Genomic DNA, 14,447 nt, shown 5'->3' on the forward strand with positions numbered 1-14,447 from the left:
CCTTGCCAGAGACCTCGGCATTGCTGCCCTGTTCCGGTATCGTCTGCGCTGTATATTTATTTCAGGCTGCACAATCCTGACATTTTGGCTTTCTTAAGCCATGCCACTCCAGAGTACTGAGGACTACAGCCTTGTTGTTGCTCAGTATCACTGCTGGTGTCTCTTGCATTAATTTGGGAGGATGCTGGTACTTCACCAGCTGCGAAACGCTTTAAATTGACCCCAGGATCTATTTGCATAATGATCTGATCCATTTACTGCTAAAATCAGTAGCAGTCTCCTTGGAAGTTAATAGCCCATTTGGGCTCTTTGTGCACCTTGTTAACTTCATGAAGGCACTCAGCAGAAGACATTCTGTGTTTGTGTTTGTAGTCTCAAGCTGCATAATTTGTTGTGACACAAATGGTTTCTGTTGTAACATATCGGCTGTTTTCTGCATTCTGGGAGATTGATGATTAGCAAGTATTCACAGAGCAACTTGTGTTTTAGTCTAATCAGGGAAACAAGTAATTATTTTTCTCAAGAGTGGAACAGTGATTTGAGTGTTTTCATAGTGTGACAGGCACCTTGATAAACCCTATTAGTGAAAGACTTGTATTCTAGTATTCTACATTCTTCACATTTCTGACCTTTTTTTTTTTTCTTTCTTTTCTTTTTTTTTTTTTTTTAATTCCCAAAGACACAATTTTTGCCTTTTTGTCTCTCTGGGGATTCTTAACAAAGAAGGAAAACTGCGGTGTTACTGCTGGGAGGATTTTTCCTGATCTTGGGGGAATCCATTCTGGAAGCTTGATCCAAATGACAGCTGCCTCCAGTTACCACTCTGCACATTGCTGTGGGTATTTGGTTACAATCAAGACTGGAGTTTTGATGACAGCCGAAAGTACCAGCAAGGAAACCTCAGGTGGTTCAGGCTACAGCAGCACAGGTGCAGGATAACCTGGATGTAAGTCAGCAGAACACTTACAGGGCTAATTAGGAACATGACCTTGTAAAGACATTTTCCAGTACTGTTCACTTTGGTTGAAGCTAGAGACAGAGGGAAGGTATGCACTTCCCATTATGAATGCTAGTCCTAAGTTTTCCGAAAGTGCCAAGTATGGTGGCTTTGAAAAGTATTTTAGAGAGTTGACAAAGTGTTTAAAGCAGATGATTCATAACAGGCTGTACTAAAACAAACAAACAAAAAACCAATCGGAGTGGTCATTAATTTGTGAGGTGAGCAGGCAGCACTCACCAAGCAAGTGGTGCACTGCCTGTTTCCCAGCCTGCCTCCAAACATCTGCACACCTCAGAAGCAAGTGTAGTGTTATGCTCCCTAAGTGACCTCCTGCTCTGCACTGCAGGAGAATGATGGCGATGTTACAGGCTGGAATGGAGTAGGGGAAGGTGAGTTAATGGAAGGTGAAATCCCATGCTTAAAACTACTTCTGATGTGCTTTCTTTGTGAAGCCCTGCAAACCCACGGGGTGGCCTTTCTCTTTTCATTCCTCTGCCTGTATGCTTGGCTGAACCCCAGTGACTGAGCTGCAAGAAAGACCTTACAATTTGCTGGGATGGAGGAGCATCCAGAGAGCCTGAGAGACACCGAATGTCCCCAGGCACTGATGTACTCTCTCTAATACCCACAGATGAGTCAAGCAAGGCTCATCTTTCCCTCAAGTTCTGAAATAGCCATGGGAGCCCTTCATGGCAAGCTGCCCATGGCAGAAACCAGTCAGAACGTGCTTCTTCTTGATGCAGGCAATCAAGGAAGAGATGAACAGGAGACTTTGCAAATGTCTTTATAATAAGGAAAACTTGGGATTTATGGTGCTAACTAATGTTTTCAGCAATATGCGTCAACCTGATTAATTTCTTTCTAAATTTATAGCTTGCATGTCCTTTAATCTATCTTGTGCCATAGCAACAATAACAAGCTGATTGCTGTACCATTTCAATCAGCATCAGTGGCAGTGAACAGATGTATCACTGCCTCAACAATAGCATAGGTTTTGTTTTTGAAAAAACATTACTTAGGCCTTTTACTCAAGTCACAGACATTATCTTTTTGTTTTCTGAACTTCTGGTGAAGGAGAGCTAACAAAGTGCTATATAATGCTTTGTGTTTAATGGAACTTGTGGTAAGGAGGATTGAAAAGCAATACAAGCAGAAAGGGAAATCATCTTCTTTTCAGCTCTCATTCCTTCATTTGTCCTTCTACATCCATTACTATGCTATAACATATCCTCCTTCATTTTCAATGAAAAGAAATCAGGGAAATGGAAGAAAACATCACCCATGTGCCTGCTGTTTTCTTGTTGCACTTTGTTTAGTGGTGTTTTCAACTTTTTTTTTTTTGTTAGATCACTTTTGTTGCAGTCGGTGAGTTCTCAGTTTCCTGTTCCCCAGACGCATCTCCCTGGTTTATTTCTCCCTATCTGGGTTTCAGTTTGTTGCTAGACTGCCCTTGACAGATCTGTGAGGCTGAGTGGTTGTCCAGAAAGACAGTGCAGGTTTCCAGAATTGCTTTTTGAATTAGAAGCTGCCTGGTCTGCTTTCATGAAGATACACTGAGGACATGATCCTGTAGAAATCAGCCTGGCTCAGTACCTTTCATTACGTATTTGCTATCAGTGAATTCAAATATCCTATCTAGTTTTATTAAGTTCCAGAATTCCAGGGCAGGATTTTTAGCCATTCTTTGCTGAATATTCAAGGGAAGAAAAAAGAAAAATCTTTGGTAAGTGTTTAAGATCTCCTTTTCTCAGTGCTTTGAGTGTGTAGTGCTTAGTTTCAGGTCTATGTATTCAGCTCCAGACCAAATATTGCTGAGAAGGAGCATCTGCCATGAACTCTGTGAGGCAAGCAGGCACCTCCGTGCATGGGAGCCATTAGGAGAAAATCACTGTTTGCCAATGGTCAGACCATGGTTTCCTTTGCAGAATAAAGGAGGGACAGCTGCTCTGGCCCATGGTGGGGAGGAGTGTGCACTGCTGTGCACACCGTGGTGCTGCCTGGCCTCCATCCCATCATTTTTTTGGTCCTTGGGGGCAGGAGGAACTTGTTACACCTGAATGTTAGATTAACCCAGAGAATAGGTGACTTTATTAGCTGTAAGGACCAGAGATAGCTTTTTGGATTTGCCCATGCTGGAATGCGTGTGACTTCTTGTCCTGCTTCTCTTCCTTTATGAAGGTGGCTGAAGGCATCACCTGCCTGCATACGAGGCTGTTTCACCAAGCCACCCCAAGGACAAGGGCAGGAGAGCAGTGGGGCCTCCACTGTCCCACTCTCCTCTTCCCACCTGTTGGAGGCTCCTGGTCCTTTGTGTCGGGTTGGACATCCCATCAGCATTGCTTCTGAGACACAGTGAGCTCTATGTCTTCATCTCCATGAGCATCACTCCCCAAACTGCCAGGCTGGCATGGCCAGACACCTGCCATGTACCACCCCACCACTGAGATTCCCCCTCTGGACCCTTTTCCAGGCTCTTCTTATTGCCCTTCCCTAGTTCTGCTGTTTCATTCATTCAAGTTGTAGTCTTCATTTCCCCAGAGATCTCCTCGCACTCCTGCTTTCATTGTTCTGTCGCAGAAATGCAGATTATCGTCTCAAGGGCTCAAGTAGAGTCCAAATTCACTCTGACTTCATTTCCTCAGGTTTGTTTGTTTGTTTCTTTTCACCAAGCACTCTATCAGAAAACTCATCTTCCTACTCAGTTTCTTCTCGGTGAAAGGAAAGGCCATATGGTTTATCAAGCACACCACATCTTCTATCTTCCCTTGTATTACAGATTCTCTGGGGAAAAAATTGTCTTTTTTCTCTCTCTTCTGTATTGTAAAGTATTGGCCCCATCAAAATTAGTTATTGATTGCAGTGTTTTTCCCTAGAAAAGGGAATGACAAACTTTAAGCTTGCATGGAAAAACGGGGGTTGAAAAATGAAGTTTCTGGGAGACATTCTGAAAGATAAGACATGTTTAGATGAGTTGGTTTTTGTTCTGCAGTACCAAGAAAATGGACGTAATATTTTACTTAAGGTCTTCTGAATCCTAACAAACAAATGTTATTTCAATAAGGAGAAAAAAGATACTTCTGATTTTCATCAGTTTTTGGATGAAAACATGCAAACATATGGATATACCTCCAAAAAATCCTATCCTCCTAAATCAACCATATTATTCAGTAACGATGTAGAGACATGGGGGATTGAAGGTAATTGTAGGTAGTGATCTACCTACCTTTTCTTTTTTTTTTCAGAAAGGAAAAAAAAAGGTCTAAAGCAACTGTTATCTTCCAGAGATCTCATGCTTTTGATGATCTGTTGTCCCTTTGCTGCATTGTGCGTTGTTCAGAAAAAGAAACAAGTGAACAAAAGCAAGTGGCTAGATTAAGACTAAAGTAGAAAAATAAGAATAAAGAAATAAAACCAAAACCCGGAGTATTTACCCAGTTTTCATCTTTGATCTTCTATTTTACTCTTTTACAATGGTGTGCTTTTTTTTTTTTTTCCTGAATGATGGCCAAAATGACAGGAAAAAAAAAGTAGCTTGGCTTCTTAGAGTTTGTCTAACGCTGCAATTTCACAGCTTGCTACAGCTATGGACTTGCTAGGAAAAGCAGGCCAAAAAAGTAAAGCTGGTTTTATTTTTGTTTATGATTGCCATGGAGAGTTGTTGGTGTTCTTCCCCTTGATTCCTCGTGGTATGCCCAGCTCTCAATAATTCTGTGCTGGCCTGACTTCACAGGGACAGCTCAGCGGAGGATCTGTCCCTAATGTTTATTAAATTCATGGTGTTGACCTGAGCTTGCTGTGTGTCCTGAGCAGTGCAGCATGTACACAGCTTCACAGCTGCATGTTCATCTTCATCAGGGGCTGCCCCAACCTTGGTGATGTTGGGTCTCCTTGACCAGAAGCAGCACGTTTTGTTCAGTACATTCTACTGTTGCAAGAAGGACAAAGTCCATCTTGTTTCAGAGCAAATTCTCTGTAGGAATCACGTGTTACTTCTGTCAGATGCTGGTGCTTTTGGCACAGGATCTCAAACGCACAGCCTGTTCCTGCTGTTGGACTACAGCCCTCTGGTGGTACACGACCACTGCTTAACCACCGAGCTGAAACAGCCCTGGGCCCTGATCTTTCTGGTGCTGCCTGCAGGGATAGCAATATCTCTGCTCTCTAAGTTCATACATGAAACGTGGCACAGCTATTTTCTAAATTCCCTTAGAGACAGCTGCCCTGATTTGGGGTCAGGAAGAACAGCATCTGGACAAACCTCCTGTTTTTGACAGCAGTAGTATTTAGTGTTATGTGGTCCACTGGGCTAGGCATGGTGCCCTTTGCTTCACTCAGGGTAAAAATAAACAGGATGTCAGCATCCAGCTGTGCTGCAGTGTGCTGGACATCATCCACTAGAGATCAATTTCTAAAGCAAATAGGAAGACTGCACATAAAGGTGCTTACAAGCGGGAGTGTATGGCTCTGACAGGATTGGGAGAGGTCTCAGAAGTCACTGTCACTCGTTGTGTCCCCCTGGAAATCAGCAGCAAGCTCTCATCATTCCTATGGCTGGATGAATGAAACCTCTCTCAGCCCTGAGTGGTGTTTGCTTAGTCTGATCTGTAAGTGCTTCAGTGACAGATTTTGAAGCCTTTTATTCTGGTGCTTCATTATTCATCCTGTTAGACCACTTTCCGCATAACTCGTTTGTATCTTAAATTACACAGTTTAAACCCATTATTTCTTGTTCTATTCTATTCACTATGGATGTGGAAAAGAAACCTCTTTTTTTTGTTTTTCCTATATAATGGACTCTTTCTTATTTGAAGTTACATCCCTTTGAGTCTTCCTTAAAGCTAATCAGCCTCAATTCATCTCATCTCTCTCATTAGTCATGTTCATGTTCGCGGAGATGTGCCCTGAATGCCTTGCACCACCGCTCTTTTCAGCCATGCGATGTGACGTGGCCTTTTGAGCATCAATTCTCTACATGAAGAATAACCTCAATTCTCAGCATGAAAAATAATCTCAATTTCTGCCTAATGAGACCTTGCCATGAAATGCACATTTGGAATTTCATTAGCATGCCCTGCTCTGAAGTTTCATTCTGGACTACAGGAACAGGATACTTTGGGCTATTAGTGTCAGGCTCTAAATAAAACAAAACAACTTCAAAGGACAGCAAGAGAGAACAGAGTGTAAAGCCCTACACTGTGGGCTGGGATCAGTTCATGTCAGCTAAGTAGGCAGACCAATGAGCTGTCATGGTCTTACTGAGAAAATAGCAGGAAGAGGTTTTGTTTGGATGGTTGTGTTGTGTTTTGTGTGTTTGATTTAAATTGGTTTGATTTAGCATTAGAAACTTGTGTTGGTGGAGCTGAATAGCAAGGAGTGCAAGCAGGTTGGTGGCATTGGTAAAATATGCTGATGTTGTACATAAAGGTTATAGCCAATTTAGATTGAGAGGGAGTTCATGGCAATACAAGCAATTAAAGAGGAAGCAAAGCACCCACTGCATCAGGGCTTTATTGAGCTGTGCAGCAGTAGGTAAACATTTGCTCTGGGGCGATAATGATGTATCATAGAACACATTTAGAATGTAAAGAGCCAGCCTTCAGATTTTGTTCTCACAGGAACAAGACACGTACCCTGGGAACAAAGAAGGAAAGATAGGAATCATTTCTTATCGTTACTTTTTATTGATATTGTGGGCAATGGGTAAAAAAGATTCTCTATATATAAGTGATTTTTTGATACATGCACACTGATAAAAATCTAGGAAGCTTCCAAGCAGCAATTTGCCAGACGTTTCATTAATGTTTATTGATAATCTTTTGGGTTTTGAGCCATCACTTAAGCAAAAAACAGCCTTCAGGATCCCTTTGTATGAAATTCACCTTGGTGGTCCATTAGATGAGCCAAGTAATTTGTGCACAGCAGGAGTAGATTGATTTTTCCGTGTTGCTTTTGACATTCTTGGTTTCAAAAGAAACAGGGTAACATCTGCAGTGTAGGCCAAGCTGTTTTTGTCTTTCAGGTTGTGTCATTCTGGTTTGCTGCATTGGATTGACCGCGAGCTCTCTGGAGGCCAGAATGTCTCCTCATGCTCCCTCACTGAAAGTCAGAGCCTCTGTCACAGGAAGCCATGAGCACAGAGCATGAGCCATGCATACTTGCTTCGCCCACAGTAAAGCAATGTTTGCAGCAAGCCAGCAGAGAAACAACCCAAGGTGAGACTTTACTGAGTCAGGAATCCCACTTGGAGAAATGCAGCCTGTAGCAGAACATGACATTTTTGTGTTTATTGCCTAGAGAGTTAAGGTTCATGCCTAGTGTGGAGTCAGCACTGCTTCCAGCCTCAGGAGGAGGACTGGGAGAGTTCCCTCAAAGGCTATTTCTGTTCTGATAGGATACCTAAGGGACGTGGTTTAGTGCTAATGGATAAGGTTTAGTGAGGAGATACTGGTGGTAGGTGAGCAGTTGGCTGGGATGATCTCAGGGGTCTTTTCCAGCCTTGGTAATTCTATGATTCTAAAGCTTAAAAATCTCTTGCCATAAAAGTATGGTGCCCACAGTTCAGCAGAATCTGCTTTCTGATCTCTTCTGGAAGACTAACTCTGTAAAAACAGCAGCAGCTGCTGCATTGTTTGGCTGGGCAGGCTTGTCTCGCCACAGAGCTGCGTGTTGGTGCTGTGTGTAAGGCTTTGCTTTCTGTGCAACATGCAGATGCAAATATATATATATATTTCTTTATAACTATCTGTTTTATTGTTTAACTATTTCAGAGGCTGTGTACAGAGGTGAATGATATGTGCACAAGCCCTACTTTGATTTTCTGAAAGATCGTTTGATCTTCCCCTATTTACATTTCCAAATAATGTGAAGCAGAATAGGGAAGATGCAGAAAACCTCTAATGGGCTTTTTATTACTCTAGATACAGATTTGATTAAAGAGCAGCTGAATTTCAGAATTACCTGAGCACCCAGCATCTTTCTTCTCCTCTGCACCTGCTGTCAGTAGGGCCACTCTCTGTTAAGGTTTCAAGACATACGATCTAAATATCCACACTGGATGCGTCCATTGAAAAAAAGTGACTTAAATGTAAATAAATTATTAACAGAGATGTCAATATTGGGCTGTCCTGGTGTTGGGCTTCTTGGCTGTGTGAGCGCTTCTGGAGGAACAAAAAACTGTGTACGAAGAGGTAAAGACTTCAAAAGAAAAAGTTACAGGAAGTACATCTATCTCTATTAGAGAAACTAGAGACTCTCTGGGAATGGTGGCATGTGAGGGGGGTTAAAGGGATGGGAGGGAAGGATGGTGATTCTCCATGAGGTAACTTACTGTCCGCCACGCCATGAAGGGAAATGGCACTTAGCTATTCCTGAGTTGGACTACCAATTCTATAAAGTATGACTGTGATCCTCCTGCTTTCATGCCTCTTGTGCTTGGTAAACTTACTGCACAGGAAAGGCTGATGTGATGAAGTATGAGGTGAGAACCAAATGGCCAAATTTTGTATCTGGAGCAGGAGCCATGCTGACTTTTTTATATACCATAATGTAATCCCAAACAACTGCAAAACTGCCAAGTAACAAAAATCAAGCTGTTCCATCCGCTCAAACCAAAATCCTGGCTCAGCAGGAGGCCTGTACACAGTGCCTGGAGACAACAACAAGGGACAAAGCTCTCCCCTGCAACACAGCCAGGACAGGCTTTGAACTCAGCCTCTGAAACTGCAAAGCGCTCATTTTGTTGTCCATGGATAATCCACCAGGCAAAAGCTGGACATTGCTCTCTTTTATTCTGCCTATGCAATTGCAACACTCGAAAAGAAAGCTCTTCTGAACTGCTGACGCCTGGATGGGCAGCCCCAAGGCGGGGCCATGGGGATTTATTTAGTTCACTGCTGCAGATGATGCCTTTAGTGCCACAAACAGCCCTGGAAGCAACTCCTAATCATCTGGGGGGTGATTATGGTCAATTCTTCCTCCCCAAACCCCCCAGATACAAATCAGATCCAAACTGGAGAGACAGGCAGGCACGGAAGAGGGGACACCGGCACCACACAGCCTCCCCGAAGCCATGTACAGGAGCAGCTTCCTCCGCGAGGTTCGCAAGGAGAAGTACGAGCGCTCGGACGCCTATGATGAGCTGCGGGGCTCCCCCGAGTTTGACAGCTTGGCCCAAGCCCAAGGCCTGGAGAACCTGCAGGAACTCAACGAGCGCTTCGCCAGCTACATCAACAGGGCGCGCGTGCTGGAGCAGCGCAACACCATCCTGCGCAAGCAGCTGGAGACCTTCCAGCGCATGGATGAGCTGGTGGGCTTGGATGAAGCCTTCGCTGGGCAGATCGAGTTCAACCGCCAACGAATGCGGGAGCTGGCGTCCGACCGGGCCAAGCTGGAGCGGGAGGAGAAGGATGCCCAGCGCATGCTTGATGAGTATCGCAACAAGTAAGGCTGGAGGAGGGAGGGAGGAGGTAGTATTGCTTCTGTAGTTGTGTCCTAAGGATAGGTTTGGTCGCTGGCTGCTTCTCTTGCGTGGTGATGTCTCTCCTCATGTTTCAGACTTGTAGCCATGGATAGCATGCAGTGTGTAGGGAGCACCGGCTCTGCTCTTCATGCTGTCCCTACTACTAGGGGGGCAATGTTCCTTCACCATGGCACACGCTGTCATTTCTTAGCTTTAGCAGTGCTGTGCTCTGAGCTGCCAACAGGGAAAAGACCAATTAGAAAACCATCCTGGCACAAAATGAGCCAAGCGTCTGAATAGCAGAGTTACAAGACTCCAAACACTTCCTGAAACGTTTAGGACATCTCTAAGAAACTGTTATTATTTACAGGTGTTGTAAATCACCTGGACCAGCCTCTACGGATGCAGGATGAAAAGAGAAAATAATTATTTTTCTTGGTATGTGAGAGGGATTTGCCTAGTTAACTTCCTTTTTTTCCTTGCGTCCCAATATTTCTGGCACGTGCTACTTAAGCAATACCTGTGAGAAAATTTTCCTCAAACTTCATTTCTCTTTAGCTTCATTGGTACTTTAAATAAGAGCAAGAGAATTATGGGTTGAAGCATGCAAGAGCCTCCAGACACACGTAGTCCCTTCTCTTTAGCAGCAGCCAGTTATGGCCATGTTGCCTAATTACTTCTACAACAAGACCTGGAGAATGTTGCTGATAAAAGGGCCGATGATGGAAAAAAAGGGAAAATTAGGCAGCAGTATACAAGCTGAAGTAAAACTTTTCACTTCCCCACCAAAGGATGAGAGAAGAACACCATGTAAGCTACTTTGGGTTAGAAACACTTACTGACAAGGATAGGAAGGAGGCAAATGAAGTATTTTCAAGAAACAGTCTTGATAGAAACAAAGCTGCTCCCACGCAGTGCCCACTGGACTCACCAAAAACACTTTTAAGAAGGGAGGAGGTGAACCAGCTGGAGCAGCACTGTCTTGCTGCTGCAGGAATATGAGTCACTCGACATTTCATCCCTTGTCACCACCACAGACTTTGGTCTGACCTTAGCCAAATCACATAATTTTTCAGTCTGTTCCACTACGGATTTCCCACTCCTCTGGACTAGTAAGTATAAGACTGCTTGTGTTTCCCTTCAGTTTCTACAATTGTCTCGGTTTGTTTGGGTTTTCTTTGAACAATTGGGAAGAGCCAGAAAGCAGGTGTGAAACAATTGGCGATGTGACCATCTGCATCTTGATGCTGTAGTTTGATGATCCATCGCTCCCAGCAGCCATAACCACCCTAACACATGCTCATCCTGCCCTCCCGAGCCCACCATGCTGCTCTACAGTGCTGCCAAAGCTGTTCATGGGGCAAAAAATGAGCCAGCCAAAATAAATAAATATCAATAGCTCCAACCCAGTACCAGCGAGCTGCCACACAAAGAGCTCGTGGGAGCTGTGGCACAAATAAATTCCTAACCCTCGTCTCTGTTTCTGATCTGCAAAAACAGAGAACAACCCATGCAGGTGCACTGAGGCTAAATGCTGGAAGTGGTCAGAAATTCATGACTCCCTGGCTGTGAGTCAATGAGTAATGAGTGCCAGATTAGGCAGTTCTGTATTCCAATAGCCAAGAGCAGGAAATTCAGCTAAGAGCCAATGGTGTAATTTAACTGTCAACTTTGATACTTTTTTGTATGTTTTATTTAAGCAGTGTCTATGAGATTTTAACTAAACTTAGTGCCAGCTGTGTATTAGTTAAAAATATGTGCAAAATGGACAGAAATACCTTTTGATAGATTCCTGCATCCAACTGCATGCTTTGTGGATTAGTGACCTGTACAGCTCCCCATCAGCAGGATCTGACACAGCATCACTTGCTTTTTGTTAGCGCTGTTTTGCATAGGTTGTGAATGAGTGGGCAAGAATGCAAGGCTCTGGAGATCATAAATACTCATAGAAAGCACTTTGCTTTTAGAAAATGAGGTTTAGGACCTGGTACAGTGGTAGTTAATGATTTTTCAGAAAAATTAGTGGGTATCTCATCACACTGCCCTGGGATGTTCACTCAGTAGCAGTAAAAAAGAAACTCTGGGATAATCAAAGGCAATTTGGTCAAAAAGCAGCCACTGTCATTCCATTGCAATGGCCTTCTATATCTGTAGCTTTGAACTTTAAATTTCTGTTGGCTTGGATGTAGCCAAGGGACTTGATTTAGCGGAGGCTTGTTGAAATAGTATGGTTAGGTTGTGGTTGGACTCAATGATCTTTAAGGTCTTTTTCGACCTGAGCAATTCTAAGGTGAATTTGGGCTTTGTTTTTCCCTTTTTGGAAGCTGTTGAACTTGACTTGCAGAACAGGTGTGAAAGTTTTTCAAAGACTGGTTGGATTTAAAACAAGGTCAGTGCCCCAGCACTATGCACCCTCAGTGCTCACCTCACAGCTATCCATGCCTGTGCTTTCTGCTCCCCAAATATGGAGTGATAACCATCTGTGCTGTGTTGGGGCTGTGGAAGAAGAAATCGGGGCTCCTGCTTTGCAGTGCTCCAACACTCCTACCTGCCTATGCCTTCAGTCAGCAGCACAGCATAGGGGAACATTTTGGAACATAAAGCACTGACTTCTGTGCTAGGATTGATAACATCTCCTGGAGAATAATCATAGAATCATATCATAGAATCATAGAATGGCCTGGGTTGAAAAGGACCAAAACGATCATCTAGTTTTAACCCCCGTGCTACGTGCAGGGTTGCCAACCACCAGACCAGGCTGCCCATATCCAGCCACATCCAGCCTGCCCTTTAATGCCTCCAGGAATGGGGTATCCACAACCTCCTTGGGCAACCTGTTCCAGTGTGTCTGTGCTTTTCACTAAGGCAAAGAGTTTTAGCTCTCACAACACGTTCTTTTGCTCACATTCACCATTAGAGAAATAGATTTATAATACATACAGTACACCCTGGGACCACTTTGTCTGTAAAATTAGAGGTATGTGAACCACTGGAAAGTATATCCTAGGTTTAAATTTATTTTTAAACCCTCTGTAGGCACGTCCATAGCTTTTCACATCAATGTGAATAGTTCAGATTGTGCCAGAGGAGAATTTGTTCCCTTGGAGTTAGAAAAAAGCACAGTGAGGAACTGTTTGGATGCAACTCATCAAAGGGCTAATTATGCTAATTTTTATAGAGCATCGTTATTACAGCAGCAGTACATCTGTTTGTGGGAAAGGACTGCATTTCTCTCTCTGTGATATCTGGAAAGATGCTGAAAACCAGATTTTAGCACCCGTGTCTGAGCGGAATTAATTAATTTCAGGAATTAAAAGTCTTGCTAATCGATCATTCCATTTAAAATTCATTCAGTGCTAATATTGTGGGTTTTGCATGCTGCGTGATTCCCTGGAAATCACCAGACACAGAAATGGGCACTTGGTTCTCCTACCTGCACAGTGATGCTCAGACAAGCTGACATGCGATGGGGCTGCAGCATAGAAACTACACCGATGAGGGGAAATGAAAGCAGGTACCACAACACCAGGGCTGGGACCTGCTGAGCTAATGATGGCTGATGAACACTGGCAAAGCTGTCTTCAAGCCTTGTCAGCAGGGGTTGTCTCTGCACTGCTGCCTCTACTCTGGCCGTAGTTTTATCCTGCAGGTGAGGAGGCCCAGTCTGCCTCCATACACTCCTCAGAGGGCTGAAGTCTTGCACTTTGGTAGCAGCTTTGTAATAACGCAGGTAGCAATCTGCTCACAAATCAGCAGAGCGGAGCCCACACATGGCTCGTCCCAGCCTTCAGGGCATGAAATACAATCCTTATTAGCTTGTCTGTCATCCTCATAGGACTGGTGTTTTGCAGTTTGTGCTCTCTTTGGTGCTCAAATGACTGCTGTTTCTGTTGAGAAAAGGCTAGTAAAATGCCTCAGGGAAACTTATACCTAGTAGTAAAGTTTTGTCTTGCCTTGTGATGTGCCGGGAAGCTTCCTGTATTGCTGGAAGAAACTCAGTAAGGATCAACAGAGAGGCATCATTCCCACATCTCTGTATATTAAAGGCACAAACTTGACACCAAATTGAGTCTCTGTCCATTGAACCTCACTGTGATGTATTGTGATTGTTTTCTCTGTGGAGAGAAGGCAGCCCTTGCATTGCATCAGAGACAAGGTGTGCATGAGAGAGGCCTTCCCTGCCACATCTTTCAGGAACGGTCTTGGCCTGGCAGCAGAAGATGGGAAAAGTTGTTTGCAGCATTGTTTTCCAGCAGAGAATGAAGCCCAGAGTCAGGCTTCCCTCCTGTATAGCCATTGGTCACACAAGGCTGATACCTGTAGCTGTGCAAGGGCTCAAGATATCTGTAAGTACTCCAGCAGGGAGCTGCTAACCTCAGAAAGGTGAGCTAATGGGATCCTTTACAGCTCTGTTCTGCTGTGTTTGAACCTGGCGGCCACCTCCACTCCTTTTATTTTCTTCTGTGCAAAAAACGAATGAATAATGCTTTTTCTAAACAGAGTCCAAAAACATTTGTTAAATCTGTAAAGCTATTTGACTGCATGAGGAGGATTTTTTTTATTTGTTTAAAGAAGCGGATGAGTCTTATGGCTCTTAAGGGCAAGCAAAGGTCAACTAGCAGCTATCTAAGAAATACAGACCTCCTTTAAACATTTCCTGCTAATTGTTTGAACTTGGACATCAGGTTGGAAGTGTAAGAGCATGCAGCTTATTAGCCACTAGCATACGTTTCAGCAGCACAGAGGCTTGCATGTTGCATCATGAGATCTCTGAAGCATTTCTAAAAGGTCCTTCATCCTTTTGCACTGAACTTATTGGAGTACATTAAAATCCCTTAAAGGCAATCCTCATTCAGAGAATAATAATAGATATCCACTGCTCATGACTGACAGGTGGATTTCTGTGTGACACAGCAGAGATTTGGGTTATTTGAGAGGCAAGGAAAATGCAGCTGAGCGTTGGTCTCGATGATCTCTAAAGGTCCCTTC

General features: G+C 43.7%; 1 protein-coding gene across 3 annotated transcripts in view; it reads left to right on the forward strand.

Moving 5' to 3' along the window:
• BFSP1 (beaded filament structural protein 1) overlaps positions 1-14,447 on the forward strand; it is an 82,852-nt gene that overhangs the window by 54,813 nt on the left and 13,592 nt on the right. For 2 of the 3 annotated variants that reach the window (XM_048937070.1, XM_048937072.1), the window contains one exon: positions 7,020-9,439. In XM_048937070.1, the coding sequence (XP_048793027.1) occupies positions 9,069-9,439 (371 nt within the window). In that variant the 5' untranslated portion in view covers positions 7,020-9,068. The remainder of the gene's footprint in view (positions 1-7,019; positions 9,440-14,447) is intronic. The other variant, XM_048937069.1, reaches the window with a different exon arrangement.

Source organism: Lagopus muta, chromosome 2 (genome assembly GCF_023343835.1).
Source record: "Lagopus muta isolate bLagMut1 chromosome 2, bLagMut1 primary, whole genome shotgun sequence".
Taxonomy (NCBI): Eukaryota; Metazoa; Chordata; class Aves; order Galliformes; family Phasianidae; genus Lagopus; species Lagopus muta.